The 10,875-nt window shown below is 42.8% G+C and overlaps 1 protein-coding gene across 2 annotated transcripts; it reads left to right on the forward strand.

Annotated features, from left to right (window-relative positions):
• The first annotated feature begins 4,706 nt into the window (after positions 1-4,706).
• Positions 4,707-8,015, forward strand: rps14 (ribosomal protein S14). Of its 2 annotated transcripts, none has more exons than XM_084564136.1 (5): positions 4,707-4,766; positions 5,382-5,535; positions 5,624-5,785; positions 7,753-7,829; positions 7,910-8,015. In XM_084564136.1, the coding sequence occupies exons 2-5, from the start codon at positions 5,387-5,389 to the stop codon at positions 7,975-7,977; spliced, it is 456 nt and encodes a 151-aa protein (XP_084420262.1). In that variant the 5' UTR covers positions 4,707-4,766; positions 5,382-5,386; the 3' UTR covers positions 7,978-8,015. The 2 variants fall into 2 exon arrangements, with proteins under 2 accessions (XP_084420262.1, XP_084420263.1); XM_084564137.1 differs by having other exon boundaries at positions 4,716-4,766; positions 5,385-5,535.
• The last annotated feature ends 2,860 nt before the right edge of the window (positions 8,016-10,875 follow it).

Here is a 10,875-nt window from a genome sequence, read left to right on the forward strand (position 1 = left end):
ATATTTGGAAACCTTGTATCTTTTCTTCAGATGATTGACGCGTCCACAAACCTCCAAGACTTCATTCAGATCACCAGTAGTTAGCTTAGCTTAGCTTAGCTTGGCTTAGCACAAACACTGGAAGAACGGGGAAACTGTTTCTAAAATCAGGTTTTTATTTCGTATCTACTGACCTCACCAATAAAAAAAAACAGATCTAGCTTGTTAGCATAGAGGTTGTTAGCTAACGAGCTAGCCTGCAGTTAAAACTGATAACAACACATGAACAATACGTTTCCATTGTTGTGGGAGATACAAGGTTTCCACCAGAGTCTAAAACTAAAAAGTATATAAAGTAATACGTGTGAGAGCTGCTGATCAATAATTAATAATTAATAATTAATAATGAGTAGGTAATGAGCTGCTAACGGTCATGTGGTGAAGGTTTGATTATTGATCGGCTGCTCTCTGTGTCTGATGATCGATCAGATGAATGTGTCCAGGTTCAGACTCTTTGCTTCCATCGGGCTCCAGGAGCTTCCACCGCTCGCCGGCCTGCGATCTTCCACGAACAGCCACACCTCCGCTCAGATCAGCCACGCCCCCCTTAACGAGAAAGACCACAATGAGGTTCCTTAACGAGCTATCTGTCAGTGGCCTCCAGTCCGACCGGACGACCGTCTACAGAATGTTTTCAGATTCAGACCTGTAGATCTGTCGTCTCTGGTTCAGACCGGGATGCAGAACGGTACTGGGACAGCAACCAGAACCACCGAGCTACTCCAGCCACAAGCTAACATGCTAAGTCGTTGGGTTCGCTGGAGGAGCAGGCTTTTGATTCTAAAAGCCTGCTCCTCCTTCCTCTAGCTTCAAGCTAACATGCTAACTAGTCGCTAAGAGGAGGAAGACGTTTTTAGCATCGTTAGCAGTGGCTTTTTTCCTGCTGTAGATCCGTTGTTTCTGGTTCAGACCATTGTTGTTTTAGGGATGCAGAATAGTAAATGGCACAAATAAAAAAGAGCGGCAGTGACACTCAGGCAGCCAATCAGAATCACCAATACAGTCGCTCATCTGGACCAAACCCGATGGCTCGCTGACGTACGAATTCCCAGGCGAGTCAGAGATCCGTTAGCGATCATTAGCCTCTCCTGCAGCCACAAGCTAACATGCTAATTAGTGGCTAGCAGGAGCAAGACGCAATCATTAGCTGCTCCTGTAGCCACAAGCTAACATGCTAACTGGTGTTTCGGCTCCTCTGGGCCTCCTGCCTCCCATGGTGTTGGTCTGTCGGCGGTGTGGTTGCTAAGTGAAACCTCATATCTCTGTTCTGTAGTTGTTGTCGTCTAATAACTCTGACCTTTGACCTTCTGAAAATACAAACCTGCATCTTGGATCGTGAAGTGAAACCTTCAGCTCAGAGTCTGTGTGTTCAACAGTGGTGACTTTTATTTGAGGAGATTGTGAGTTTTAGTGTAAACTTGTTGGATTTTTGACTGGACTTCTGCACGGAGCGTTAGCATCTCTTCCTCTTCAGTGACTCTGGTGTTTGCTGCATGCTGGTCTTGACTTTGTGTTTCGTGTTTTGGCTTCAGCCTCCGCTTTTCTTTTTTTTTTTGGTTTGCAGACGCTTTCCGTCTCCGTTAGCATTCTTTTCTGAAGCGATGGAGCTACAAGCTAACGAGACGCCCGCCGGCTGACTGATATTCTGCTGTCGTGTTTGTCTCGGAGGATTTCAGCAGCTTTTTACCGTCTGATGAATGTAGAACTTTGTACAATCAGATTCTTACTATGATATTATTACTCTTGATATATTTCACAGCTTTGTAACCAGACGTTAGCGTTAGCGTTAGCATCGTGTTTGATGAGCTTTACTCTTTTTGCCCGAGTGTTGCTGAATGTGTTCAGAGCTGCTGCCGCCTTTTATCCCACCGGACATCTCTGCATCATTTGGACTCCCGGCTCAGGAAGACTGGGCGGAGCCTCGACAGGGGGCGTGGCTTTAGCACCAGTACAGCACTGCTGAAGCAGAGCTGGAAATAGTTTAATAGTTTAAAAGTTTTTCGCTGACGAGTCAATAAATGAATTCAGATGTCTATATTACTAAGTAGTCATCCCTTGAAGTTTACATCCTTATAGAATTAAAATATAAAAACTTTATTGACTCTTCTCAGGCGGTTTCCGTAGCCGGGACTCCAAATGGCGTCTCCAGAGTGAATGTTTTCTACAGTGTTTTCTAAAGCAGCGTCTCCACTTTGACCTTTTACGACACTTGAAAGTATTTATTAATGGAATTGATCGGGGAGCTCGATCGCTCCCTCACATAAACCAGATGTCATTTTTTAGAACTTTTTTGGTGTCGTTTGAAACTGAAGATTTGATCTGTAGATTTCTGCCGCTAACATCAGTCGACGGAACTTCTCCACGTTCATCTCCAAGAACCCAAACCCGTGACCGTCAGAACCTCGGTTCTTGTTTCAGTGTGATGGGAAACAGGAGAAAGACGTCTTTAGCACTGTTAGCAATCATTAGCCACTCCTCCAGCTACAAGCTAATATGCTAACTACAGGCTAACAGGAGTAAGACACTTTTAACATAATTAGCTATCATTAGCCACTCTTCCAGCTTCAAGCTAACATGCTAACTCGTGGCAATCATGCAGTGGTTGAGGTTAGGAAAGCTAACAATGCTAACAGCCACTTAAACCTTTCCTGGTTTCATTGAATGTTTTCAGGTTTCAGTGGCTGGGCCCCCTGCAGTACCTCAGTGTCCCCTCAGAGTGCCCTGCTCCACATTTTGGACCACTGATTATTTATTACATATGAACGTGGTCCAGAATTTTACTTTAAACATTTTAACTTGTGTTTAATGACTTATGGTCCATGGATTTGGCTCTTTGGGTAGAAATGATAAGTAGATTTCTGGATATGTTTCTGTTTCCTGTCCACGCTGCTGACGCTCTGCAGGATCAATAACCAGTGATCAATAACCAGTGATCAGTAATCAGTGATCAATAACCAGTGATCAATAATCAGTGATCAGTAACCAGTGATCAATAACCAGTGATCAGTAACTAGTGATCAATAACCAGTGATCAATAATCAGTGATCAGTAACCAGTGATCAATAACCAGTGATCAGTAACTAGTGATCAATAACCAGTGATCAATAATCAGTGATCAGTAACCAGTGATCAGTAACCAGTGATCAATAATCAGTGATCAGTAACCAGTGATCAGTAACTAGTGATCAGTAACCAGTGATCAGTAACCAGTGATCAATAATCAGTGATCAATAATCAGTGATCAGTAATCAGTGATCAATAATCAGTGATCAATAATCAGTGATCAATAATCAGTGATCAGTAACCAGTGATCAATAACCAGTGATCAGTAACTAGTGATCAATAACCAGTGATCAATAATCAGTGATCAGTAACCAGTGATCAATAACCAGTGATCAGTAACTAGTGATCAATAACCAGTGATCAATAATCAGTGATCAGTAACCAGTGATCAATAACCAGTGATCAGTAACTAGTGATCAATAACCAGTGATCAATAATCAGTGATCAGTAACCAGTGATCAATAACCAGTGATCAATAATCAGTGATCAGTAACTAGTGATCAATAACCAGTGATCAATAATCAGTGATCAGTAACCAGTGATCAATAACCAGTGATCAATAACCAGTGATCAATAATCAGTGATCAGTAACCAGTGATCAATAACCAGTGATCAGTAACTAGTGATCAATAACCAGTGATCAATAATCAGTGATCAGTAACCAGTGATCAATAACCAGTGATCAATAATCAGTGATCAGTAACCAGTGATCAATAACCAGTGATCAATAATCAGTGATCAGTAACCAGTGATCAGTAACTAGTGATCAGTAACCAGTGATCAATAATCAGTGATCAGTAATCAGTGATCAGTAACCAGTGATCAATAACCAGTGATCAATAATCAGTGATCAGTAACCAGTGATCAGTAACTAGTGATCAATAACCAGTGATCAATAATCAGTGATCAGTAACCAGTGATCAATAACCAGTGATCAATAATCAGTGATCAGTAACCAGTGATCAGTAACTAGTGATCAGTAACCAGTGATCAATAATCAGTGATCAGTAATCAGTGATCAGTAACCAGCTCCTTTTTCTATGATGGGTGTTGTGCTGTGTTCGTTGATGCTGCATGCTCGGTGTGTAACTGTGAGAGAGGGAGAGTGCTTTTAATCCTTTTCTTTTTCTGGAGTCATTTCTTCTTCTTCTTCTGTGTTTAAAGTGTTTCTGTAAATAAACTGAGGTGGTCACAGAATGGTGCTTTCTGATTGGTCTCTTCTCTCATCGTTCTTTAATAATTACTTCAGTTTACTGATGGATTTTAATTCATTTAATTTAAATGTTAAAATATTGTGATTATTATCATAATTTGACAATAAAGTGACTTTTAATCATCTTTCTGAAGCTGTTCAATAACAAATGAAGACCGTACTGATTCTGCTCCTCTTGAAAACTACTGAGCTACAAATAAACATCTTTGTTCAGAATAAAACATTAATAATTATTAAAACTAAAATTAAATGTGAATCAGGTTTTAAATACTTTAAACTATGTAACGGTAATGAATCTGTAAATACACTGATATAACATTAATTAAATGTGTTTCCTGTCGACACCACGTGGCGGCAGCAGCCTCTTCCCGCGCCGGAACTCCTCAACTTTGGCCCCGGAAGCGGAAGTTCCTTCCTTTCTAGTTTCTGCTTCGTAAAGAGACACACACAGGTGAGCTCTGCTCCGCTGTATAATCTGTCTTTAATCTGATGTTAATGTGATCATCCGCTGATTTATCGTGTCTCTGTTGGGTCTGTGATGGTTTATTAGTCTGTCTCAGCTTAAATTACTTCTGTGAGTGAAAGTAAATCCTAGTTTTGGTTGTTTTCTCTGAGGGTTTCTGGCTGAAGCTGAGATCTGTCGCCATTTTATCTTCGCACGGGGAATCTAGCGGCGGGAAACTGTTCATTTAGATTAATTAGTTTAATCAGAATTAGTTAGACCCGTTAACTGGAGGCTTTCTGCAGGTTGAAGTAAATCCGCAGGTAAATAAGACTTCACGTAACTCTACGGGGGCTGATGGAAGCTAACATGCTAACGTTAGCATCCGGGCTGATGCGTCTGCGCAGTAAAGCGACTGATTTAATATTAAACGTTTGTTTCAGTGTTTAAACGTAACGTGTTTTAAGTGTTAACTGTTCATTAGTTAAATATTAAATAACGTCAGAGTTTATCTGTAATGTTGATGAGACCATGTGACCAGTGTGACCCGGTAGTTCCTTTATCGGACAGACCAGAGTAATGGATCAGATCAGCTGATGGTCTAACATCTGTCCCCCCCCCCAGCAGACATGGCTCCTCGTAAAGGCAAAGAGAAGAAGGAGGAGCAGGTGATCAGTCTGGGTCCTCAGGTGGCCGAGGGAGAGAACGTCTTCGGCGTCTGTCACATCTTCGCCTCCTTCAACGACACCTTCGTCCACGTCACTGACCTCTCTGGAAAGTACGTCCACCAATCGTAGCCTCCGGCCAATCGGAGAGCAGAGCAGGTCCTCGCCGCTACCTGTCCTAACCGCTCTGCTTGTTTCCAGGGAAACCATCTGCCGTGTGACCGGCGGGATGAAGGTGAAGGCGGACAGAGACGAGTCGTCCCCCTACGCCGCCATGTTGGCCGCTCAGGACGTCGCTCAGCGCTGCAAAGAGCTGGGGATCACAGCGCTGCACATCAAGCTGAGGGCCACCGGGGGCAACAGGTAACAGAGACACAATCAGAAAGACACCTGGAGACAGAGACACACACCTGGAGACATACAGAGAGAGACACAGGACACCAGAGAGAGACACACACCTGGAGACGCATACAGAGAGACAGACACCTGGAGACATACACAGAGAGAGACAGAAACACACACCTGGAGACAGAGAGACACAGGACACCAGAGAGAGACACACACCTGGAGACGCATACAGAGAGACAGACACCTGGAGACATACACAGAGAGAGACAGAGACACACACCTGGAGACAGAGAGACACAGGACACCAGAGAGAGACACACACCTGGACACACATACAGAGAGAGAGACACACCTGGAGACATAGAGAGAGACACACACACCTGGAGACACACCTGGACACAGAGACAAACACACACACACACACACACCTGGACACAGAGAGACGTCATATTAAAGCTGCTTAAAGGTTTTTGTTCAGACAGTATTACGCATCATAGGATTAATAATCTGATCAGAGACGAGTCACTGATGATATTAGATGTCTTAACGTTAGTGACCGTGATGAAGATGATGAAGAGAAACTCCTCCATGAGGAGGAGGAGGAAGATGAAGAGTTAGAGTTCAGTGAAGCCTCCTTTAAAGGAACCGTATGTAGGATTGTGGCCAAAACTGGTACTGCAGTCACTTTCAAAATCCTGTAGAACGGTGTCCCCCCCCCCCCCCCCCTGACTCCAGGTTGCCAGTCAGAGGCTAACAAATAACCAACACATTTGCCACAGCGAGTATAACGCGGGGCAAATGACGCCATGTCGGCGTTCAGTATCACCAGTGGCTATCACAAGGTTGTTTTCAGTCCCATCAGAGAAATAAACAACATTAGCAATGGTCATACAGGTCAACCTGCAGCATGTGTAGTCCACAATATACGCCAAGAACCAATGAGGAATCATTGTTACCGAGGTAACGTCAGGCTACTCAATACGTCTGTTACGTTTCACGTTACCATAATCGACGTGCTAATGTTGTTTTCCTCATAATGACAGAGAAACGGGCTCATAATGCTAATGCTAATGCTAATGTTGTTTTCCTCATAATGACAGAAACGGGCTCATAATGCTAATGCTAATGTTAGCAATGACGACTCGCCGTTTTTATTTCCCAAACAATTCCCCGCCTCCTCTGTATGCGCTAACGTAACGTTCGTAGCTGGTAACTAGAGCAGAGCTGGCAACCTGGAAGACGAAACTCTACTGACTTGGTGATTGGTAGATAGCTGGAGGGCGGAGCCTCAGACCAAAACACAACATGACAACATCAACATCAGTTGAGGGCTGCAACTCTCACTTTTAAATGACTATATCCTGACCGGACCACTGTTGTCAGTGATAGAAGTAGAAATGAACGTGATTTCTTCATGTCTAGTGACATATCAGGGACATTTTATGATTAACTGAAATACATTTCTTACATACTGTTCCTTTAAACCTGTCTGGATTATTTGTGGGTTCCAAACTCTTTAGAGATGGTTCTGGAACCTTTTCCAGCCTGATGAGCAACAACAACTCTTTCTCTGAGCTCCTCAGAAAGCTCCTTTGTCCACAAACATGTGTTGTGAAGATCAGACTGAGACAAATCCCTGATTTATTGAAACTAAACCAGGAACTGAACCACACCTGAGTCTCATTACACTGATGGTTTAATAACGAGCGTCAATGATTGGACCATTTACGTTTGGTTTAGTGGAACACGTCAGTGATTGGTCTAAAAGTCTGACATCTGTTTGACCAGGTGGTTCATTCATTGGTTCATGTTGACGTCTGTAACAGGAAGTTGTTTCAGAGGAAGAACTAGAATCGTTCTAGTGATTATTGATCAGAATAAACTGATAAGTTTAAGATGTTGACGTTGAGTCGTCATGGGGACAGGTGAGGTCAGAGGACAGGTGTGTCATGGACCTGCTGACGTCTCTCCGTCTCTTTCAGGACAAAGACTCCAGGTCCCGGGGCTCAGTCAGCTCTCAGAGCTCTGGCTCGATCCGGGATGAAGATCGGACGCATCGGTACGTTGAGCTCACACAGGTGCATCATGGGAGTTGTAGTCTGACATGTTAACACTGACTTCCTGTCTCTTATTCTCCAGAGGACGTCACTCCGATCCCGTCAGACTCGACCAGGAGGAAGGGCGGACGCCGTGGACGCCGTCTGTAAACTGTAAACCAGATTTCACAATAAAATCCTGAACTCAACCAGTCTGTTTCTGAGTCTGTTTTATTCTGAAGGAACTAAACAGGAAGTTTAATAAAAAAGACCAAAAGAGAACACATGACTGTAAACAAAGACTATATGTGTTTTAGAGAAACAGATTCCACGTCCACACATGGACCAAAGCATCACACTGCCTCCACTGGCTCACCCTTTTCCCATAATGCATCCTGGTGCTTTATGGGAAGACCTGAAGGTCTGGAGATGTTCTGACCCGGTCATGGAGCTAAAACAGTTTGGTATCAAACTATTCTGTTGCAGCATGTACGAGGCACTGCAAACGGCTTTTAATGTTTGGTAACGCATGAGTACTCTAACGCGTTACTTTTATTCATAGGTAATGCTGTAACGTAACAGATTACTTTTAATTGATGGTAACGTAACTACTTTCCAAAGTAACTATACCCAACACTGGTCGTTGTCTTGTTGAAATATCCAGCCCCGGCATAACTTCAACTTTGTGACGGATTCTTTAACATTATTCTCAAGAATTTGCTGGTATTGAGTGGAATCCATGCGACCCTCAACTTTAACAAGATTCCCAGTACCAGCACTCACCACACAGCCCCACAGCATGATGGAACCTCCACTAAATTTTACTGTGGGTAACAAGTGTTTTTCTTGGAATGCTGTGTTCTTCTGCCGCCATCCATAACGGCGCTTGTTATGTCCAAATAACTCAATCTTTGTTTCATCAGTCCACAGCGCCTTCTTCCAAAATGAAGGTGGCTGAAGCGACTGTTTGTGGTGTGTGCTCAGGAAAGGCTTCTTCCGCATCACTGTCCCGTACAGCTTGTCCTTGTGCAAAGTGCGCTGAATTGTTGAACGATGCACATCCACATCATCTGATGCAACATGATCTTGAAGGTCTTGAGGTGGTCTGTGGGTCATTTTTGACCATTGTCACCATCCTTCACCTTTGCCTCTCTGATATTTTTCGTGGCCTGCCACTTCTGGCCTTAACAAGAACTGTGCCTGTAGCCTTCCAAAAATTCTTATCTTCATGCAGTTATATGCTAAGAAAAACAGTGTATGAATATTATATTCCATTTCTGTCAGGTCCCCTATACGGACTAAATACCACTAAATATGACACACTAGACTTTGATATGAGATGTTACAGAGCTGTTCTATTTGGCCCTATGTATGTGTGTTATGTTTGTGTACCTGCCTGTTTATGTCTGAATATTTTTTGCACTGATAACTGCTAATGATGAGAAACTTGCTTATATTTTTATAGACCAAGCATTGGAACAAGGTTTCAGGCAGAGAACAGGCACCCATTTGTAAATACTTTTCCTACAATAATAGAGAGCCAAAGTCACGCTCCTTCCCATGTTCCCCATAGAACCTTATTTCAGAAAAGGTTTGTGTGACAGTCAGTGGTGAGAGACAAATTATTTCTTGAGCCTGTTTGAATTGAGCCACAGCCCAAAAAAGCAACAGTAAACTCCTCATGGTCGTATAAAGAAACGGTAATAAATAAATAAATCCTACTTTTTATAGTAAGGACTTAGATCAGTGGATCTAACTTTTCCCTCCTCCACCCCCAGATGCATCAGAGATCAGCTGATTACTGGCAGTTTGGAGGAGGAGTCTTCTTCATCTGCTCCACTGCATTGTCTCTTCTGGTACAGATTCACTGACCTTCTGTGGTATGTTTTGATTTTACTTACAGTTTTTTTCAGTCGCTAACAAGCGTTTGTCCAATCAGTGGTCACATTTTCAAAACTCTAAACACAATTAGCACAGCATCGGTCTTTTGTGGCCATACCATTCACACATTTCATGTCGTTTCCACACAATATGCAGTCAATGAACACATTTCCACAATGCTTACATTTTCTTAACAGACCAGCTGTACCTCCCAACAAAATTATGGATTGTTTTTGTATTATTTATGAATGTTAACACACAACATCCAACAATAGCAAAAACAATATTCCAAACCTTTGATACAGTATAAAAACCTCTTCTTCTGCAATGATATCAGTTCAAAAACAACATATCTCAGCTGATAATACAGGTTTTTTCAATCGCTAACAACATGGTTTGAAGTCCACTGTTGAAGAAAAAAAACAATCCAAGTCTAGTTCCAAGTTTGCTGAAGTGGGGCAAGTTTATTGGAGTTCCAGGTCATGGTGAGCCTACCGACACAGAGTGGGTCTGAGACCAGAGACTGACCCTGAATGTAGGGACAGAGCACAGACATACCCTGTCCCCAGGTGTGGTTGCATATTGGTCAGTCGAGGGCAACTTTACACAGGAGGGTAAACTCAGCGGAGGGGCAGAGGCGGCTCCCAGACGTGGTCAGAAAAAAAGGACAAAAGGACAAAGGAGTGACACTCAGGTAGTATGATCAGGAAACTCTGATCAGCAGGGGAGCAGAGGCAGGAGAGATCAACATATGGCTGGAATTGCCCCAGACGTGTCAATTTCAATGTCCCTTCAAAGTTTACTTCTTCACCACCCAAGACTGGTACGTCTCTTCCTTCCACCCTATTCACCGTTCCTCAACCCCATAGAGGAGTTGTTTTCTGCATGGAGGTGGAAGGTTTATGACCGTCAGCCACATGACCAGATGTCCCTCCTTGAAGGGGGGCTCTGAAGAACTGTTTGTGAATTGGTTGATATTGTAAATTTACAATTTAATACATTAAATAAAGGTTTAGAAACAACAGTGGTGTGTATTTCATTTGTAATGAAGTTCCTCACAGTGAAAATATTTAGAGTTTTTGTTTGGGAGCTGTAGCTGCCAGTCAAATGACTTATTTTTTTTTTTTTTTTACAGTTTACAGTTGTTTTTTTAAGGTGGTTTTTAAGGCTTATTAAAGGTGTTTGATC

The sequence above is a fragment of the Chelon labrosus genome, assembly GCF_963514085.1.
Source record: "Chelon labrosus genome assembly, chromosome: 17".
In the NCBI taxonomy this organism is placed as follows: Eukaryota; Metazoa; Chordata; class Actinopteri; order Mugiliformes; family Mugilidae; genus Chelon; species Chelon labrosus.

Coding starts and splice junctions, on each gene's coding strand:
- rps14 (XM_084564136.1), top strand. CDS start 5,387: ATGGCTCCTCGTAAAGGCAAAGAGAAGAAGGAGGAGCAGGTGATCAGT. Junction 5,536..5,623: donor GTCACTGACCTCTCTGGAAA/GTACGTCCACCA, acceptor GCTTGTTTCCAG/GGAAACCATCTGCCGTGTGA. Junction 7,830..7,909: donor GATGAAGATCGGACGCATCG/GTACGTTGAGCT, acceptor CTTATTCTCCAG/AGGACGTCACTCCGATCCCG.